At 39.4% G+C, this 22,270-nt stretch overlaps 2 protein-coding genes across 2 annotated transcripts; one reads left to right on the forward strand and one right to left on the reverse strand.

Annotated features, from left to right (window-relative positions):
* Positions 1-944: 944 nt before the first annotated feature.
* Positions 945-4,896, reverse strand: LOC147066983 (uncharacterized). Its single transcript, XM_085954563.1, has one exon. The coding sequence runs from the start codon at positions 4,621-4,623 to the stop codon at positions 1,084-1,086; it is 3,540 nt and encodes a 1,179-aa protein (XP_085810689.1). The 5' UTR covers positions 4,624-4,896; the 3' UTR covers positions 945-1,083.
* Positions 4,897-7,087: 2,191 nt separating this feature from the next.
* Positions 7,088-11,951, forward strand: LOC147066984 (uncharacterized). The gene is made up of 4 exons (XM_085954590.1): positions 7,088-7,272; positions 7,431-7,673; positions 9,377-9,667; positions 10,735-11,951. Exons 1-4 carry the CDS (start codon positions 7,257-7,259, stop codon positions 11,181-11,183), a joined length of 999 nt encoding a protein of 332 aa, XP_085810716.1. The 5' UTR covers positions 7,088-7,256; the 3' UTR covers positions 11,184-11,951.
* Positions 11,952-22,270: the final 10,319 nt, after the last annotated feature.

Below are 22,270 nucleotides of genomic sequence, written 5' to 3' on the forward strand. Positions count from 1 at the left end.
GAAGTTTCAACACTACAACCCGATATGTGTTTTGGGCACCTCCGCTCCGATCTGACTCTCGCAAGCTCCCTCCGCTGCATTAACCTGAGAGATGTTGTCTCTACTATCTAGATACCAATATGAATTCGTTGACTAAAATTACATTTATTAGTTATATGCAACAAAATTTTCAAGAGCATTCTCTGTCAGTGAATATCAAATGTTAATAGTTTTACATAATTATTATAAAGTAAATTACACTGGCAAAATTGTCATCAAAAAATTGAAGGTGAAAAACCTAAATTTCCATTTGTGGACAATTTCATAAATAGCCATGAGTGAAATAGGTCACTTACACATTTTACACAAAAAAAATCTTTGAACCATTACATGACATGTTCATAATTATAACATTTTTGTAATAGATACTACAATTTTCTTATTTATAATATAAATATTAATGTGAACGCTAGAACAGTGTCAAATAATTGCACTATAATCCAAAGCACAATACATAATATATAAATTAGATCAAAACAAATTAATAAACTAATCCACAAGATGTGCTGTGAATAAGTAGTGATCGTAATGAGTCTATAAAAATGTAGTTAGTTATTTGAAATGTTTCAAAGAAATTTATTATAAATTGTAATATCTTTCAGGGGGTCAAACAAACAATTGAAGTGTCTGCGTGCGGAAGGATGTAGGGGTTTTGGAGACTGGGACCGGAGGCTTGAAGATACGGCTTCAATCTGTTAACCTGAAAGAAATTTATGGTCTAAAATACATACTTACCGAAAGATAAATACATAATTAAATTACATTCGAGACAGCGTTTTACAGCAGCCAGCATCGATAGCATCGCAGGAATAAGAATATAATTAATTTAATCACATGTGTGAATTAAAAATTATTATCTATGTATCTAATAAACCAACGGGAGCGATCACAAAATCGTTATGATGTGCACGCCCTATAGGAGCTCTATTATATACTTCTAGTTAATTCACTTACATGTATTCAATTCGGGGTCTATTAACATTATGACAAAACAAAAACTACATCAAATGACACCAGTTTTATAAAAGAGAGGAAAACATCAACTTATTTGTAGATCCATTGGCTCGTATCGTTCACATTCACTCCACTCCGAGTCCTGTCCCGTTGGAAATTGTCACTTTTGTGATGCTGATAAGCCTGCGAGTCCTGCAGAGAGACATGGTCTCGGAGGAGGTGCGAGTGCAGGGCGGTGTGCGCATTCTCATTGCCAGAGCTCCGCATTTGTGAACTCTGATGGAGGGGCATGCTACCCAGCATTACGCGGTCTTCAGTGGTACCATGGACTGGGATGCGGTCTTGAAGGAAACTATTACTGCCGAGTGTGGGTCCGCCGTCTTTAGTGTGCTGTTGTAGCGAGCTTCGCGTCTGCGTGTGGGAGTCGTTGCGGGTGTCATGCACCCCGGATGCAGTGGGGACAAATTGTGCCCCGCTGCGAAGTTGTTGTGATGAACGAAAAATTTCCGGAGCACTCGACATGCTCCTCAGACTTTGATGGGCACCTGCAATGTTTTGATTTTGAGATGGCTGACTCCGCGTTGAACCGTGCATTCGGTCATGTGTCTGAGATTGATTTTGCAAGTGATTTTTTGGCTCGCCGTGGGACATGTAACCGGGTTGACTGTTTTGCGAAGGATCGCTCCCGTACGCGCTCTGCTGCGGACGGTACTGGGCGTTCCACCCGTCCTGTCTGCCAAGATGGTAGTTGTTGGTGAATCCATACGCCTGATAGCTGCCGTCCGGCTGTAGATGGCCGTGCTGGTTGGAATAGTCGGGCGACTGAGCGTTCCCAGGGGTCCACCCGCCGGGCGAATGGACATTAGACGCATCATTGCTCTTCACCATGCGGGACATCTCCTCGTGGCGCTTGAGAATCTCACGATGCTCGGGCACAATAGCACTTAGCTCCCTGTCGGTGTAGACTCCCAGGTGTGCCGACTCTGCGGTCCTCTTTAGCACTGACCCTCGAGCGATGAGGTTGCGGCCCAATTCTGTGTCGGAGAATGACTGGGCGGGTGCATTTCCGGCGAGATTCTGGAGGTGACTGGGCGAATATCTCTGAATCTCGTCCTCATTCAATCGGAGAGGCGCAGCAGGGGCAACGGGCTCCACGACCACTTTCTCCAACTCGTCAGCGGTGGGACCAGGGTACAGTTTTCGCGGTCGCTTGGCCTTGCGCGGAGACTTACTCTCGGCCTTGTCAGGCGCCGAAGGCTCTATTCGAATGTGACAGGTCTTCTGATCCATGAATTTGTAGAACTCGTTCTGGTAATCAGCGGGAGTCTTCTTTATTTTGAGGTCGTTCTTAACGCCAGCAACTTCTGCCTTCAGCAGGGTGGCTTTCAATAATGTGGGCGGACGGATGTTGCCTGCCGGCGAATCTGTCTTGGGATATTTGATAGCATTCGCGGGGGTTGGGGTGTAATTTTTATTCGGAATATTTACGCTTTCCACTTTGATGACTTTCTTCAATTCCGGTACTACTATTCTACTCGTCTTTACTGTTTCATCTACGATTTCCTTCTTCACAGAGTTGGGCTGCACCAATGTGTCTCTGTTATGGAGCTCCGCTTCCTTCTTAACGTTGACTTTAGACTCATTCTTGGCTTTGACCGGTTCCTTTACATTGACATCCATTTCTCCTTTAACAATTTTTGAACTATTGATATTAGCGGATGCGGTTATATTTTTATTCTTGGCCTGAGGAGCACCCTTCCGTTGTTTGATCTCACCAGGTTCCGAGTCAGACTTACGTTTGTTCTTCGACTTAGATTTGCCATCGGTATTATTTTTCACATCCTTGGAAGAACCGGTGGTGTCTTTGAGTGGCAACTCATCTCGGGCGAGTGAGTGCTTGGGCGTAGGCGGTCCAGATTTATCTGACAGCTCCGGCAGTTCTTCCCATTGAGAAACAACTTTCTCAATCTCCTTGATCTGGTCGTGTGACAATTTCTTGCTCTTCATCTTGACAGCTTTCTCATTTTCTTTGATCTGGTCGAGGGACAATTTTTTGCTCTTCATCTTGGCTTTACTTTCGCCTTTGGCGGTTTTAGCTGAATCTTTTTTAGAGCGACGCTTCTTCTTGGGCAAGTCTTTGAGACCCTTCTTACCGTCGTAGTCGGAGTCATCGAAGTGTCCGTCATCCTTGACGGTGACCTCGGAGGGATCCATTTCGCCACCTTTCAGCCAGATGTCTTCCAAGGCTTCCAACTGATTTTCGTCAGCTCCGAAGTCGTCATAGCTGAGAACAGACGGAGCCGCCGGAGTGCTGCTCACTAGCATCTCCAGATCGCCCTCTTTCATGGCCAGTTCTTCGTCATTTTGGCTTTCGTCTCCCAATATCGACACTTGTATGGCTCCGCTAGCCATTCCGCGGGCCATTGCGCGTTTGACGTGAGCCGGATGCCGCTTTTTTTCCTTGATGCGCTGCTCCGCCTCGACAAAAGACTGAGGCAACTCCTGATTGTTCTTGTTGCACAGGATGTCTTGACCGGTGGGATGCGGCGCGGCGGCGAAGCGGTCCGGCTGCTCGGGGTGACACCCGACATCTTGCCCTTTGAGCCACAGGTCATACCGGTCAGGTTGGAATCTTTTCACAAATGTGTCCATGGAGATCTTCACCATGTCGTTGCTGCAGCTGCACTGAGCGGCGCGTTTGCCGTACTCAACCCAACGAGGGGCGGCAAAGTTAGTGGATTCGGCACAGTTAAAGCCGTGATTGAATCCCGCATGATAGCCAAACGGAAACGTTATCATTATCTGACCTTCGGTCTGAGTGACTTTATTGTAGGGGACGGAGTACTGTTTGAGAATTTGGGGAGATATCAGGGTCATCTTGTGGCGCAGAAACGCCTGACACGTCTGCGCCGAAGTTGGGAAAAAACCTGCCGCGAGACGTTCGAATCTTTTACCGTGCTCGGGAGGTATCGCATACCACGTTTTGGGTGCCCCGAAATGCAAATAGTTGATGGAGTACAGATCCATATCTTCGGTGTGCCAAGCGAAAGTCGTCTTCCACATGCCGAAGTATAAATACGCAGTGTTCACCCCGTCAATCTCGATGCCGTAGTCTTGGTTGACGTAGTCTAAAATTGTACCGAGACGGTTTATATTCCACTCATTGACGTCTGTGTCGGTAATGCTTCCGTTTACGTCGGCGCCGTAAATTGGAGCAACGTAAGTCACGTTTTTCCAATACTTTCTTTCCAAGTCATCCCAGTTCGAATGCTTTGGGGTGCAATACTTGGCAGAATTCGCCATAATCGAAAATTGCTTTACGCCGATAGCTTTCTTCTGTATGTTTATCTGGTGGAACAGTCCTTGCTTTCCGGTGACAACCTGGCATATCGGAGCGGGTATAGTTATATCTAAATCATCTAGGCTGTAACCACTCTTACGAGGGATCCACTCTTTTGGCGGAATTACCTTCGCAAGACCAGCTTTGTGTGCGCCTTGCGACTCCATGTACTGCACGTATTTATTGAAATCTTTGAACTCATCCCACGTCGGCCGGAAAGTTTGAATCTTAACTCCGCCGCCATTGTGGCCAGAGGAGGCATCCTCCTGGCCATCCGGATCACCAGACATGGCTTTTAATTGTAGATATTTACACTTTAATGTCAAATATTACATCACGTAAACAAACTTTCTTGTTTGGATTGCAACAAACACAGGCCACCAGCACATTAACTGTTCATCTCTTACACAGTTTACCGAGTTTATTTCGTTTTTTAGTTCACATTAATGGACATTTAAAATGTAATCGCATGGATGATTAGAAAATTAATGTGAGGTGCATATACCAAAATTTAGTACAAATATGTAATGGCCGCCACTCCTCTCACGTACGCCACTATTTGTAAGAATTACGTTCGAAGCTATCAACAGACAGTTTTTCACGGATAGAGCTCTTTTAACACTAGCGTTTAGAATGAAACAGAATGTATTTTTGGAAACCCAAGCTTCAATGCATTACGACCTACATTAATTGATTGAACTGGCAGCATTGCTTCTCATTTTAAACTCAATAATATTTTTTACGGTAAATAGAACAATGAATAGAGCCGTACATCTACCTACTACAACCCATCCTTTGACGTACCTACTTACCTCAGAGAAAAAAAAATTAACCACTCATTACGCTACGATAATGTTTATTACATGAATACTATATTTTATTAATTAATAAAATATCCATAAGATATCGTGTCGCGTTTAGCTTAAAGAACTTGCTTTCCTCCCATTAAATTAAATCTCGAGAAACAAGAAGTTTAATAAAAAAAATCCTATTTATATGTATAATATGATTAATAAGTAGGTACCTACTTAATTGACAATAATGGCTGTTAAAAAAGTAAGCAGAGATTTTTAATATTTTTTCTTAGAGTCTACGAAACTACGTATTTATTACAACAAACATTTATTTTATTATTATAATAAATGACAATAGTGCTTGGCCACCCCGTGTGTGAAATGTCCAAAAAGAGACACTGTCAACGAACATTTCACATAGGTACGGTATGTTTGATTTTCGCACGCTGCTGCCGCCCCGCCGCCCGCTCGACCACTGTGTTCTAGCAACATCATATTATTATTATTATGCCATGCAAATTCGAATATAAAAATGAAATTCATGTTGATAATTTTAATAAAAAATTGATTAAAGTTGATACCAACCTACCTAACTTTGCTACCGATGCAAACATATCTTTAATTTTTTGCACTGAAATGACCTAGGTAGGTAGGGTGACTGCTATAGTAATGGGACAGGTTTAGCTATGGGACACCTCAACTTTAAACTCCCAAAATAAGATTAGCTAAGCATTTCTGTAAGTGTGAAGGAGACAGATCTACTCTGTCATTTCCTCTTTATATTACTGCATTTGTATTTTTCCGTTGCTAGTTGGCTCTACTTACAAAATTATAATTCTTAGTTGAAGTCACCTCAAAATCGCAAAAGCGCGTGTTTGTACTATCACTTCCTTTAAGGAACAGTGATCTTTCGGTGGCATTTTTTTAACACAAGTTTTGTGAATTTCGGGAAGAAACTTCTCAGGGAAATGCGAGGGGCTACGAAATATCTATATACATTGAGATTTTCTTATCAGCTCGAAAAATAACCCTAAATGTAAGTGTGTCCAATTACTAGAACAGATTTTAATATTTTTTAGTAATTGGACAGCCTGTCCAATTAGTGTGTTTGCTTAAATTTATTTAATAATAAATGAATTTTTGTAGACTTTAATGGTTCGTGCTTATTTATTATTAGCTTATTTACAAAATTTCAGTTGATTAGCTCTTTGCGTTCAGTTATTGACTGGGTGTCCAATTACTATAACACTGTACTGTCCCATTACTAAAACAATTTTTTTTATTGTGTTTCAGTTTCTACAACATGGGTTATTTATAATTTTTGTCATTTGAAAAATTTAATTATGTATTTAGTTATAGCCTTCATTTAGGCTAAGACTTTAGGTATCTAAACTAATCTGTAGTTTGATTTAAATGCTGTGTCCCATAACTGTACCACTGGCGTCCCATTACTTTGTCAAAGGTGTCCCATTACTATGTTTTATCATTTTTTTCCGAAGAATATAAATTTTTAATAAATGCTTTTGGTTATATTATTTTAACATGCATTTTCTTAAAATTCATTCGATTCCGCATCTTTACATATCAGATTATATGTTCCCTAGAGGCTAATATTCTTTGACTTATACACTTTTTAAAAAAGTCCTTTCACCCTACCTACCTATTTGCAACTCCCAATCTCTTTGCTATGCGTGTTTTTGAAAAATTATCTTCATAGGTACCTACTTTATTGGAAATTCACTGTAGGTATTTGTAAAAAAATGTAAAATAAAAATATTGTTTCGTATGTGGGAAGCGGAATTCTTTATTTGATTTTGCCGGTAGGAATTTATCTAAAAAAAATGCTCTCGTCAATAATTTTTTTGCGAAATCCTACTAATTTTGGAGGCTCATTATTCCACTTTGAAAATATGGCAACACTGCCACAGACAAAATTTGGATCATAGATAATTCAAGATTTGAATTTTGAAGCTTTGAAGTTTTAGACGTTCATTTGGTTTTGTCATATTCGTATTATCCGTTCATATGTTTTAAAATTATTATTTGCTTAATCTTGCTATGATCTTGCTGGTGGTACAAAGCTAAGCTTATTTTGCATTTTATATTGAACTTTCATTCAACAGTATTCGATGGAGAAACAGAAAGGTTTGTTTCTTCTTGATGTACAACCAAGTTGTAATCCACCTTTTTAAAACAGTAGTCATACCATGGATTCAATATCTTAAGACATATTATATTTTTGTCCGTTGTTTTAGTTTGCTCACGTTATCATATATCTTTATCACTTCCATCTATTTCGTCAGATATAGACGACCTTCTGGCTGAGCTTGAGAAGACTCTACGACAGTTCAAAATAGACGATTTGAAATCATATGCCATGAGAGACTTAACTGAAACTAGTTGGGAATCTATGAAACGGTTACTGAGAGATGACAGTGAAAACTTAAGTATCAAAAAGGCAGCTGCAGCCCTAACAAGGCTGGTTTCTGAAGCTAAGCCTCAACGGAAGGATTTAGAGAATCGTTTAGAATTGCTGAGAATCAAAGGTAGGTATGTTATAAATAAAAATATATATTATTAATTAAATATTTTCAGTACTATCGCCGGAATCCAATAGGGTCAGTGAAACATCTGTAATAATCTCCTTTAGGCCAGCGAGTTCCAAATGCATTTTTTTTTGCTCAACATTTTTATTGCAAATTCATGAATTCCAATTATGAAACTGTTGAATGAAATTATATAGCACAAAAATTTCTGGCGACATATCATGTTGTGTTTATTACTTTTTTATTGCCATCATACTAGACATTCACTATTTGACACTACGATTCATTTTCATGTCGACTGTTTCTTTTTGGTCATTGAAATGTGACCTTCTTCCACGGCACTACATCCCGGGGTGGGATTTGGCCTCCTCCACAACCGCTCTCCACTCACTCCGGTCTCTCGCCACACTTCTCCAGTTACTGGGTCTTCCTATATGAAGCCAGTCCACTTCTACGGCGTCAGCCCATCTCCTTCTTGGACGGCCTCTGGGTCTCTTCCGTTGGGGTAGCCACTTTGTCATGATCCTTGGCGCTCTAACTTCAGGCATTCTCTCCACATGTCCCGCCCATCGTAGTCTTTGGGACTTACAGTATCTTATGATTGTTTGCTGTTCAATCAGCTCTTCCAACTCGTGGTTCATTTTTATTCTGTAGTTCCCATTTTCCAACGTGGGTCCAAAGATTTTACGGAGTATTTTGCGCTCGAAGACAGCTAATTTGTTTTCCTAGTTTTGAGTTAAGCACCAAGTCTCACAGCCATAAGTGACCACTGGCCTTATAATTGTTTTATAAATTAGAAGTTTATTTTTAAATTAGAAGTTAAGTTTATTAATTAGGATAGCGTATCCCCTTTTCTCACACCTGATTCGATTTTGAAGCTTTCAGTTTGCTCATTTTGCATACTGACAACTGCTTGAGTATCCGTCAGTGTGGTCTTTATTAGCCTTACTAGTTTTAAGGGAATTCCCAGTATTTTTAGGCTTTGCAGCATTTTATCGCTATTCACGCTGTCGAAAGCTTGTTTAAAATCAATAAACAGGTGGTGGAGTGTCAGGTTGTATTTGTGCATTACCCTGATTACGAACACCAAAACATTGAAATGTGACCATGTCTTCTAAAATAGTTTAGTTCAAAAAAGAGTATAGAATGATTTTTTTGTTTATTAGGTAAGTATATAGGAGACAATTTTAGCTAGTTTCACATAGTCAACTTGGACAAAATTTGGACCGTACGATAAGCCGCCACGTGTTAAAATATTATAATATAGTTTTGCTGGCAAGGATTTTTACACTGAAAAACCTCAGATTATGAAAAGTACACGGAAATTTAAGATCGTGGAGCTTGCTAAAGAAACAAGTGTCTCTTGCATTTCAAGGAAAACCTGAACTGACACTGAATTGATCGGTAGGGTGGAGACGCACTTTATTTTATGAGATAAAAAATCTGTTATTATTTTATTATTAGACTATGTCTGATCCTAATAAGAGTGGAGGTTTTGTATGAACAGATTTTTGTTTTACGAGAATTGCTTAACCTATTAGGTCAATACTCTGAATCCAAACACAAATTGAAAAACAATATATGTATTTGCCAGACCCAGGACTTGAACCTTGACATTATAAGCCGACACGTAAACCTTTCGGCCGTCGTCGTCTAGACCTATACCTCATTTTTTTGTCATGTTAAAATTGTTTTTATTTTAGCTATCGGTTTATCGTCTACCCGTACATGGTATTCCTACGAGCTGCTTAAAAATTCCCACATGGAATATGATGAAGAAGACAAGCAACCCACAGACTTGGCAGCAACGGCCAGGTCGGTCGGCCGAGCGCTGGGCATCAGGGTGAGAGCCGTGCGTGCTCTCAAAGGGGGCACTTGGTTGAGTTTGGGACATGGTAAACGTCTCACTGTTGTCTCAGTTCATTTTGATAAGCGATGTCTTCTGCTTTCAACCAAGGTGGATAATTTGGAGAAATTACATGATATCGCAAGAGGTTTGTATTTTTTTTATATTAGGTACCTAGAAAATGAATTGGTGTCTTGTAAAAGAAATTGGTATATCGAAAAGACAGTTTTGATTTAATATTAAAAGAAAAGATACCAGAAAATTTAATGTCTGTTGATTATAAAATATTGGCAAAAGTCGAAGAAGTATTAATACCTTATTTGTGCCATGCCCCACTTCAACGCACAATCAAAATTTTATAGTTACCTAACAAATCTTGAAAAAAAATGAATTGCTTCAAATAAAAAATGCACATAGGCAATTTGTACAACTCAGAAAGAAAATTAGTGCGATTCTTATACTATACTTTGTCTTCAAATGAGTTTCTAACAACCTTTTTGCCCCTCAAAACATTCAAATTTCCCCGTTGCTGGCATACGCCCCTCATTGGGAAACACTGCCCTAGGGCCTAGGCACAATCAGTTAGGGTAAATACTCTCCTAGTTGGAAAATTATTTATTGATTGGGTATTTTGCTTATTTTTAAACACTTCACAGACAACTTAATTTTGTCTGTGAAGTTATATAGGCTGTAGATAAAAAGGCAAATGTAGAGTACTATATTTTAGTCCTGATGCATGCAAGGTCGCTTCAGTGAGCAAGCGGAATTACTCAAAGGTAGATAGAAAGAAACGGAGACAAAAATGTAATTTGAGAAATTGCCCCATACATTGCATGCCCGCTGAAACATTGCATGCATTAGTACTAAAAAATTCTACTCTACTACTGAAATTTGCATTAAAAGGAAAAAAGTTGCAGTGCATTTATGTTGGAAGTATACATGGCATCACCAGGACAATTAATTTTCTTGTAGTAAGGAGGTTGTGGGTGTAAAAGTATAGAAATATGTTATGATTCAGTTATATGTGCAATTCTCGCATGCATTACTGTGTAGATTTTATGTAATGGAAATTTAATATAATATTTGAATTGCATACTTGGCCGGAAAAATATTTTGCTATTGTGCAGTCTGAAAGACAATAAGTGTTTGTCGCCATATTCAATAATATTTTGAACAAAAGTCGCATCAAATGTAAATTTTTGTATCCTATTTCAGGTCTCGGTTATCGCCGCTCAAAAGACCTCCACTTATCAGGACGCCATGTACCTTCACTGCTTCGAATGATTGATGCGAGGCGAGGCGCTACAAATTACAATGCTGTACTCCAGCCATCGATGAATTCCCAAAGAGATAATTTTACACCTCAACTGACATCATTGGGTTTAGGCTTAGACTTTACAAATCGCGTAGATCATCAGAATCTGTTTCTGAAATTAGATGATGAATTTGACAACTGCAATGTTAAATTACAAACACTTACCGTTAAAGGGAAAGGCTCCAAAAGGGGTTCCGCTAAGTCTATATGTGTGATAACTAGTTGTGATGTAGCGGAAAGCTTGAGTAATATGTTGGATCATGGAAATATCACCGAAAACTCAGTCTTTTTGGCAATGGTGAATGACAAGAGGAAAAATGATATATGTATTGAGGTTGATAGTGATTAACGTGGTGTCATTTTGGTAAATTATTAAATATTTCATAGATCACTTCATTTAATTATCATACACCTAATATGTCCATTTAATATACCATGTATCCTCGTTTTAAAATAAAAGAATCAAGGAATATTGCCATTAAATGTTGTTATGTGGAGTATCTATGTTTTGAAGGTTCAACGTCCATATTTCTTACTATTTCTATTATTGAGGTGGTCAATGTCCTCCCTTTGGCTGTATAACCACAGAAGAAGATTCAAATTTTTTATATTCTAAAGATTATTTCTGCAGATTTATTTCGTTGAGTGAGAACAGTGGTTTTAAAACTTTCTTTTCACAGCGTCTTTTGTGTATAAAGATACTTCTATGTCACCATATAAAATAAAAGTTTGTGGAATGGGTGTTCATGTGGTTTTTCAAATCATCCACGTTGAGTGTTCAGCGTTACCTGGTCATTGCAGCTGCCGCAGAAAACCAACAGCACTCCAAAAGAGCACTCAACAAAGGATATTAAATATGGTTTACCGAAACCCCAGTTCCATTTGAACAAGTTTTGTTATTAATATACTATTGAAATACAGTTAAATTAGACTCTGCTGACTTATTTTTATGAGTATTTTTTAATCCTGTGAGTTTGTGTTTATCAAAAATAATTTTCATAATGTAAGAGAAAACAACTTCAGTGGAGGTCATAAACTTATGCAACAATGGGTAGATTCATTGCTGTTGCTGTCATCCATCTGTTTAGAAAAGAGTCTTCTACAAATAAAAAGTGAAGTGCAGGAAATCTGATTTTGAAATCATTAATGTGGAGGTAATGTAATCATCCTGGCTACACTGGGAACAGTCACAGCTTCCACTATGAATACCACTGGTGTAGATGAATTTTAATTCATTTGGGTTATGATGTTCAGTTGCTTTAAAAATGCTTCATTGACATGTATTACAAGCCAAGGTCCATGAAATTATAGTATTTTGGCAAAAATTGTAATACGCGTTAACTGTTGAAAATGTATCGTGTCCGGAAACTTTTACGTATGCAGTTCGCCGTATCACACTTCACCGTGAAATGTATCGGAAATATGTGGCCGTATATTAAAGACCGTCCAACCTCTTTGGGTCGTATAGTACTGACATAAAATCCATGTCTGAATAAAACACGGTTCTTGTCGTTTTACAAGCAGCAGCAAACAAATTTTGAAAATAGCCAATATACTGGATTATTTGTTAGGTTTTCATTGTTGAATTTTGCCAAAATGAGCTATGAAAATTGAATTAATGTTCATATTGAATCTAATAAAATTGAAGACCGTATACTATACGGTCATCGCTTTCCGATAGAAATCTCACGGTGAAATGTTTTACGTACAATTTACATGTGACCAAAATGTATAGGTTTTTGGTTTTTCTCACAAAAAAATAACGGAGAATTTTTGAAACTTCAAGGTCCTTATTTAGGTATGTACATCTTCGCAAAATGCTTATGGGCGAATTCAAGAAATTTCATTTTAAATCAAAGTCAACCTTTTAAGTTTTACCTCATTTGAGCACCTTTTTTTTTAGCTTGCCAAATTTTCTTCAATTACGAAATTATAGTGCTTCGCACAAAATTACAGTTCGCTTATGTCGAAATTTTAGTACGTTTGGCTTAATGTCGAAATTAAATCTAAGATAAAAATACATTTTTCTCCAGTATTTGAAATTATAGTATTTTGGGCATACTATACCTTTTTAATATCATTCATAGTACGCGGACCAAAAATATAGTACAATTATTATAATTATAGTGCGGTTGACAATATTAAAATATAGCTATAAAGCTAAGCAAACTGAACGAAACAAATCGAACGGGACGGTCAGAAACCATCAGATTTCAGCGGGGACGCGATTCCGACTACTAATTAGTGTTGTCAGTACGTCGCTCTAGGATTAGTTTAGTGAAGCTCCATTTTTGACGAAATTGACTTTTTAATGCAGTTCATTTTCTTGTGTAAAAACGCATCGAAAACATTAAAAAATATATCATATTTTTCATTAGGAACAAAGATATTTTTTTCAAAAAATGTCCTAGAAACCATGGTACAAAACAATCAGTCGGTATTGGTTTGTCTAATCGGCGTCAAGGATTATTATACGGTGATCGGTCAACGGATCGCTTTATCCTTTTTTAATATTAGTGTTGTAATATGAAAGATCTTCCAGCATTGAAATATAAGGTAATGAACTTTGTTTTTCGTCTCCTGAACATTTCATATATTGTCGCTTGGGACAAACTAATCCTAGAGCAATAATTATTTATTGGTCTCTAAAACAGCAACACACTTATTGAAATGGCAGCTTGAAGTTTAAAATTCCAACATGCCATAGCTCATCTACAAGAACACATTATTTTTCATTATCGTATAAATTTATTAATATGACCAATGCTTCATGAATAGGTAGCTACCTACTTCGTTCATGTATAAGATAAAGGTTTATAAAAATTACTTTAACCAAAGCTTTTCCAAATCGCCCACGTGTTTTATAGTTTTCATTTGACATTTTTGATGTTTTAATGTTAGTATATTATGTCGAGTAAATGAAAGATATGAAATATCCATATCTACCAACGAAAATCTTCTATATATTATTATCCCAAGAGATTTTGGAAAATGCACCAACAGCCCATTTAAGCGACATTTTATTGTTATTTTTACATCTTCACTTCAAAATGTGCGCTACCGATTGAATTGACTACATTTCAGAAATTTTCAATGATTTTACAGGTACGTGACGTTTATATCCGATATTTTCTCATATACCGTATACGATTCGCCATATTTCATTTAACGTACATCAGAATGACATCTTCGTCGCTTAAGACCTTCTAATCCTTTATTTGACAAACGGAATCGATTATTATTATTCAAATATCGTAATGTAGGCATTGGCGCACTTTTTTCAGGTGAGAAAACAATAATCTTGGTACAATTCACTACGTAAATTATCTTTCAACAGCAGCGTCCGCCACTGTCCGCCATTTCATAGATAACATGATATTCCAAATTTGATTTTTTAAAATACTTCTTTGTGGCTGTTACGCACTCTTTTTTTTTATTGAATAATTACCTAGGCTACTAATTTCCATAGATCACAATATAGTCATATTAAACTAACAAAGTTGCCATTGCAAACAATGAAAGAAATTAATACGAATTGTTATAGTTATCAAAATGTGTCATATTGTATAATATCTACCTATTTTTATCGTCCCTATCATCATCAATCTTGACCTATCCACTGCTAGATGAAGGCCTCCTCAGCCTTATTCGACTCCTTACTTACACATGAATTGTTATATTTATCAAAATCAGTGATATTATATTATTATCTACCTATCTATATATAATGCCATTATATCATTATCACGAGGCTCAATAAATCCACTGCTGGATGAAGGCCTCTCTATGTTGATTGTATTCTTGACAGTATTGAATTTCTAATGTTATTTATCTACATATTTATATCGTCATCATAATCAACCAGGATCAATCCACTGCTGGATGAAGAGTTCCGCAACCTGATTCTACTACTATTGGTTTAAGGAATTTGTGATATTGTACATATTTCTATCCATCTTATCATCATCGACTTGAACCAATCCACTGCTGGATAATGGCCTCCCTAGCCCGAATCTACTCCTTTATGTCATTTGAATTGCTGTATTTATCAAAATCGGTGATACTATATTTATCTACATATTCATATTGTAATCATCATCATCATCATCAACCAGGATCAATCATCTGCTTAATAAAGACCTCCATAGACTGATTCTACTCCTTTTTGTCATATGAATTTCTGTATTTATCAAAATCGGTTATATTATATTTATCTACATATTCATATCGTCATTATCATCATCATCATCACATCGACCTGAACCAATACACTGCTTAATAAATACCTCCCTAGCCTGATTTTACTCTGTTCTGTCATATGAATCCCTGTATTTATAAAAATCGGTAATATTATATTTATCTGCATATTCATATCATCACCAACCAGGATTAATCCACTGCTAAATAAAGACCTCCCTAGCCTGATTCTACTCTTTTTTTTTTTTTTTTTAGAATTATTAATAACCATGTCCTTGCTTTTTCGTACAAGGTGGTTGTTAGTAATTTTGAACAATCACAAACACCCAGGCTTTGAGAAAAACACATAAATGTTTTTGTCATGACCGGGAATCGAACCCAGGAACTCTCGGGTGGAAGGCGATTCTACTCCTTTCTGTCATATGAATTTCTGTATTTATCAAAATCGGTGATATTATATTTATCTACATATTCATATCATCATCATCGACCTGAACCAATCCACTGCTTAATAAAAACCTCCCTAGCCGGATTCTACTCCTTTCTGTCATATGAATTGCTGTATTTATCAAAATCGGTGATATTACATTTATCTACATATTCATATCGTCATCATCATCAACCAGGATCAATCCACTGCTGGATGAAGGGTTTCGACCCCTGATTCTACTACTATATTATACCTATTTCTATCATCCTTATCATCATTGACCTGAACCCATCTACTGCTGGATAAAGGCCTCCCATGCCTGATTCTACTCCTTTCTGTCATTTGAATTGCTGTATTTATCAAAATCGGTGATATTGAATTATATCTATTTATATTTCCATTATCATTATGAGCCTGAATCAATCCACCGGTGGATGAAGGCCTCTCTAGTTGTTTGAATTTCTGTCGGTCATATGAATTGCTATATTTATCAAAATTGCTGATATTATATTTACCCATTCATAATATCGTTATTATCATCATCAACCAAGATTAATCCACTGCTGGATGAAGGTTATCCCAACCAAATTCTACTCTTCTTGGTCATATAAACTGCAATATTTTTTTAAATTTGTGATTTTATATATTTTTTTTTTTTTTTCGACCATGTCCGATCCTGATAGGATCATATGGGCCTCCATAGAGTGGAGGTTTGTATTGACAGATTTTGTTTTTTACGAGAAATGGATGTCAGCCACTTGCTCAACCTATTAGGTCCATACCCTGACACACACAAATTGAAAAACAATTTTTGTACTTGCCAGACCCAGGATTTGAACCTGGGACCCACGGCTTTGTAGTCCAACGCTTATGCCGCGCGGCCACCGTGGGCGTTTGGGCGTTGGGCTACACATTTATATCGTCATCAACCTGTATCAATCCATTGCTGGATGAAGGCCTCTTTAAGCTGATTCCACATCTTTAGGTGTTATAAATTCCTATTCTTATCAGATATAATATGTATTGCTTCATTATTTATCAACATTTGTCTCGAAATATTCTATGGCTGCAAGCATTTATTTTTTATAGACAATGAAACTAAATAATGTTTAAATTTATTTTTTATGCTGCTAACCTTTTTCTATCATGTAAATGGGACCCGAAAGAGATTAATATTCGCGTTATATTGGATCGCTATTTATGATAATCACGATTGAGATGTATAATTATTTATAATATTTAAATGAACATACCTACACATATATTGTATTAAAATGACAGTGGTAGCAATCGGCGATTGCCAGCTGTTCTGCTAGGCCTAGCAGCCTGAAATGGTGTCAGACGATATTGAGAAGGCCAGACTACGCACATGACTCCAAATTTGTATTGGCAGTGACAACATGCAGATCGTAAAACTGACAAATCAGCTAAATTTTCAACTGTCTGACGTTAATGAAAATCTATCCGGAAGGGAAACTATGGCGCCGTCTATACACACTTTACAATAATTATTATATTAAAATCCAACACCAAGTCACTATGACGAAAAGCTGTCTGCAAAACCTAGCGAGACAGACTGACGAGAGCCAGCTTGCTCAGCTAGTAATTAATTAATATCATTTTTAGGTTAGGTACTGTCTTGCCCGTTATCACCAAGTCAAAATTTGAAATTTCAGGAGAATATGGAAAAAAAATTCAGTAGAATATATTGTTTCTCAATATTTTGACGACAAAAATTTCACCGCGCGCCGCAGTTCCCTATTTTTCATAGTCGGCACAATTTTTTTAAGAGAGAAATATCGCCGCGACCGCAGGTTCCAATTTTTCATAGTCGGCTCGTTTTTTTAGGAGAAATATTTCGCCGCGGCCCGCAGGTTGCCAATTTTCGTAGTCGGCTCGTTTTTTTTTTAGGAGAAAAGTTTCGCCGCGGGTTGCAAGTTACCAAATTTTCACAGACGGCTGATTTTTTTCCCGGATGGTGGGAATTTTTTGGAACGTGGAAATACCAGTAGATTTCATAAAATATCAGTAGATTCCAAAGTATGTTATTTTATATAGAACAATATGTAAAAACAAGACCATATTTCTTATTCCAATATTTAACCATTTGCTATTAACTGATTTGTGTATAATTTTTCATAATATTATTGTGACTACGAAAATTGGCAACCTGCAGGCCGCGGCGAAATATTTCTCCTAAAAATACGAGCCGACTATGAAAAATTGGAACCTGCGGCTCGCGGCGATATTTCTCTTTTAAAAAAATTGTGCCGACTATGAAAAATAGGGAACTGCGGCCCGCGGCGAAATATATTTCCTAAAAAAAACAAGCCGACTATGAAAAATTGGGAACATGCGGCCCGCGGCGAAATTTTTCTCCTAATAAAAACGAGCCGACTATGAAAAATTGGGAAAATTTTCATTTTCAACAGATGACAACGCGTACTATATTTTATCCCCAAATACTATAATTTTGGAGGCTCTGTACTATAATTCCACTTTCAAAATATGGCAACACTGGTTGACGTTTTAGATAGTATATTTTTTCGTGTACCTAATTTATAGACCCCTGTGGGGGCGCTCCCATAAGGAGTAGTGCCACCCAGCCGCTCGATCTGATCCTAGTAGTCAATGTGCCACCGGTTATGTGACTACGACATTCGACAAAGCAGAGCAATATGTAAATGTATGTAGAAGTCCCGCAGTTTGCTCTGGCAAGTCCCACCACTTCTCAGGATGAACTGTGGATGATTTAAGTCGGTCACAACGACCAAGAAGAGTAATGGTAAGAATGTAAATAACAACGACATAGTAATAATCAAAATTAACGTAGATTCTAATATGACAAATAGACACACAACATATTGATTGAATTCGAATAAATAAGATGCTAGTAATAGGTATTTCTATAATAGTGATAGGTATTTTAATGTTAAATAAATAGATGATAGGTATATTAATATTACGAATAGAATAATCATGTACTGGACCTCGAATAATGATAACAATGTAATTTAATATGCTATGTACCATGTAATCGCAATGATTAGGTATTATCAGTGTGTAAAATTGTAGACAGGCATTAATATATAGAATCATTATAATAATTAGACTATAATATTAGCATAATTCAAACATATTGTACCAATTAAAATAGCCGAAAATCAACCCGAGTCCAAGCCCCATACAAAGCATCAACATATTATCTAGACCATGGTTTCCCAAAAATATGGGTCGCGACCCACCAGTGGGTCGCGAGCGAATATTGAGTGGGCCCTCGCCACTGTATACATGAATTAAAAAAAATAGGATGTGATAAATTTGATATTTATTTCATTCAGCTATTTATAATTCCTAAAAATTGAAATAAATTGAAGTTGAAATTGAGGCTAAAACTGTAATGGAGAAAAATAAGAAACAAATACATCCTTCCCATTGAAATAACTTTGTAAAAAAAACCTTGCAGGTGTAGGTATTTAAGTAATATTTTTTTTACTTAAGTTGTGTTTCTTATTTGAACAGTCTTTCATTCATATAGGTAACACTTATAAAAAATATTTTTTTTATTTCAATTAGAACATTGAAGTTAAAGTCCCTCCACCAAACCCGCCCCGTACCACCCTCGGTCTTAATCGAGAGTATCACGGGACCCGTCAATTGGTGATGTGAAGCATCTAAGAATTGGCCTGGGAGTGTCCTGGGAGAAGATGCCCAAGACTTAGATTGCTACGCTCAAAGTGAGCTCTGCCTGAGTTTACTGAGTTTACTCTAATGCAAAGTGCCAGGGAGAGAAAAAGCACATGGAAATTACTAAAAAGAAAATGAACCTACTTGTTTTTTTTAAATTAAAGAACGAAGCTAATCATACAGGCAGCAAAATTTATGTGAAGAGATCTTCACGCCCGTAGTAAGACGCCGCAAATTTTTTGAAAGCAAGATAATTGGCCTTAGTAGCAACCAGGTCGGATGGGCCGATGGGTCCAACAGCTGGTTGGACCGACCTGAGCATTTCCTCCCGTTCGGAGCACATACTCAGACACTCCCATAAGATGTGGTTGGCATCTTGTATTTCCCCTCCGCATGGACATGCCGGACGGCTTGCAAGTCCAAGCTCGAAGAGCTTGCCAGCGAATCCACCATGACCAGTCACAAATTGACTGGTGTAATGGTCTGGAGTCAGATATTTGGTTATCTCCATTCGCCACTGTATGTCTGGAAAAAACGTATATGTGTGCCGGCCCTTGGTCGATTCGTCCCACTTTCGCTGCCAGGTCTTAATGGCCGCATTGAGCGACATGAGTCTAATTCTGCGCCTCAATAATGCTATTCCTTCGCCAGCTAGCCGAGGGGGGGGGACGAGGTGAAAATCACCAACGTCGGCCTCCTCGCCCCTGAGGAGCAATATTGAAGCGCCGCTGACCTGAATATGCAGGTCAAGTGGGAGAATGCCGGCCAGGACCGGGAGCGCGTCAGTTGAGGTAGTACGGTAGGCCTTGGTAATGGACAGAAGTGCGATGCGCTGTCCTCTTAAAAGAGAGATTCTAAGTTTGACACTTTTGGGAATCCGCGGGCACCAAGCACTGGCGGCATAAGCCGCGATTCCCATAGAAATGGCGCCATAGGCGATCTTGAGCGCCCTTACTTTTAAGCCCCATCCTTCACCAGCCATGCGGCCGATCCTCTGAAAGGCCACCCCAGCCTTCTGGACTTGGGTTTCGGCATGGTGTAGGAAATTTAACATTGTGTCCATTTTGACGCCTAGATAGGTTACGATCTTCGACACTTTCACTCTCGTGTCACCGAATCGGACTGTGGGTAGTCTCGAACAGCTAAGTCGTCTCGGTCCTTTGAGGACAATGGCTTCTGTCTTGGAAGGTGCGAATGATAGTCTAGTTAATCTACCCCAAGCCTCAATTGATGTTAAGGCTTCGCCAACGGTGCTCTCAATCTTCGCCCTGCTGTCGGCCTCGACCAGCAGCAGCGCATCGTCTGCGTAGGCAATGACAGTACAGTCGGTTGGAAGCGGAATTCTAAGGAGATCGTCGAAGAGTACGTTCCAGAGAAGGGGCCCGAGGACTGAGCCCTGGGGACATCCCATGCTGGTGTTCCTCTCTATTATGGTTGATCCAACTCGAAACTCGATCGATCTATTGGTGAAGTAACTTTGAATTGACGCGAACAAATTTCCTGGTAGTCTCTTCAGCCGGAGCTTTTGAAGTATAAGAGGCCAGGACGCACTATCAAACGCACCTGCAATGTCCAGGAAAACTCCTAGGACGTATTTACGGCGAGAATTTTCAGCAATGGCAATCACGTTCCTTATGGCGTCGACTGTTAATTTGCCTCTTCTGAATCCAAATTGCTTATCGGAAAGCGGCGAGTGTGTCTCCAGGTGGGCTTCAATCCTGTGGCACAGTAGCTTCTCCAGCACTTTACCCAGAGCGGGCAAGAGTGTTAGATGGCGGTAGGCTTTGGGGCTAGACGGTTCTCGGCTGCCAGCTTTGGGGATTACCTTAAGTAAGCCCCTCTTCCAGCAGTCGGGGAACGTGCCGCTTCTGATGCAGTCACTGAAGAGGGCTGTAATCTCTGGCGCGGCGATGGCCCATGTGCGTTTGACAAGTAGATTGTCAATGCAGTCCGGGCCCGGGGCCTTGCCAGCAATCAACGTGCGTATGATGTGGTTGATCTCCTGTTCGGAAGGCAACGATGAGTGATCCGTGTCGATGGGAAGAGAAGCCTCAAAGCGGGCCATCCTCATGGCGTCATCATCCCTGGATTCATCATCCAGTGGGATGAGGGCCTCGAGAAGGACCGCAGCCGTTGCAGACTCAGTACTGGTGAGTCCGCCACCCGGTTTCTCGATGCCGCACAAGAGGCTCGTCGGTCTGAGTCCCAGCCTCAATGCACGGTATGGAGGACCCCAGGGGTCCGAACCTCCCTCAATGGTGACGAAGTTACGCCAGTAGTCTTTTTTGGCTTGAGTAATCGCTTTCTTGTATTCCATTCGAGTGGATTTGGCCATGGTTGCAAGGGGATCGATGGAGGCAGGTGGTTGCTTGCGCGAGCGTGCACGTTGATGGGCCTTGCGTGCTTTTCTGAAAAGGTCACGCAGGCGCGAAACATGCTGCGTCCACCACGGCGGCTGGCTTGGTGGCTTGGGCTTGCAGCGTCCGAGTGAAGCTTCGGCTGATCCGGTGATGTCTTCAGTCAGTCGTGAGGCGGCCGAGTGTAGGTTCGGAAATCGGGTTCTAGATGTCCTGTCAAGCTTTTTGGAAAGCACCTCTTCAAACTTTTCCCAATTCCCGTCGCGCGTTCTAAATCGCGTGGGCGGGGGTGGGGTTACGTCAGAGACGCCATCGTGCGAGGAGTCAGAGGCCAGCTCAAAAGTGATCAACCGGTGATCACTCATGGAAGCGCTCTCATGGACTCTCCAGCCGCTGATTCGTCTCGCGACGGACTCAGTGGCCAGGGTGATGTCGATGTGGGTGCTTCCGGAGTTTGCGTGCGACACAAAAGTCGGCATGCTGTTGGGGTCGTTGAGGACGACCAGGTTGTGCTGGTGAACCAACTCCTCGATGACGTCCGCGTCGCATAGGGGGATATCCACGGGCGCCCAGAGGGGGGATTGCGAGTTTGCATCCGCACAGATGATGACATCCCTGCCACCAACTGCGCGTAAGATGCCGTCGAGCACTGATGCCACGTGTTCCTTTGTGCTCTTAAAGCTGAAGTAGGCGGAGATAACCACCACGCTGCCTCCTCCGGGAAAGCTTATATCTGCACACGCGACTAGCTCAGTTGACAGGTGT

Source organism: Rhyacophila brunnea, unplaced genomic scaffold (genome assembly GCF_057557595.1).
Source record: "Rhyacophila brunnea isolate RB1 unplaced genomic scaffold, BYU_Rbru_1.0 scaffold_4, whole genome shotgun sequence".
In the NCBI taxonomy this organism is placed as follows: domain Eukaryota; kingdom Metazoa; phylum Arthropoda; class Insecta; order Trichoptera; family Rhyacophilidae; genus Rhyacophila; species Rhyacophila brunnea.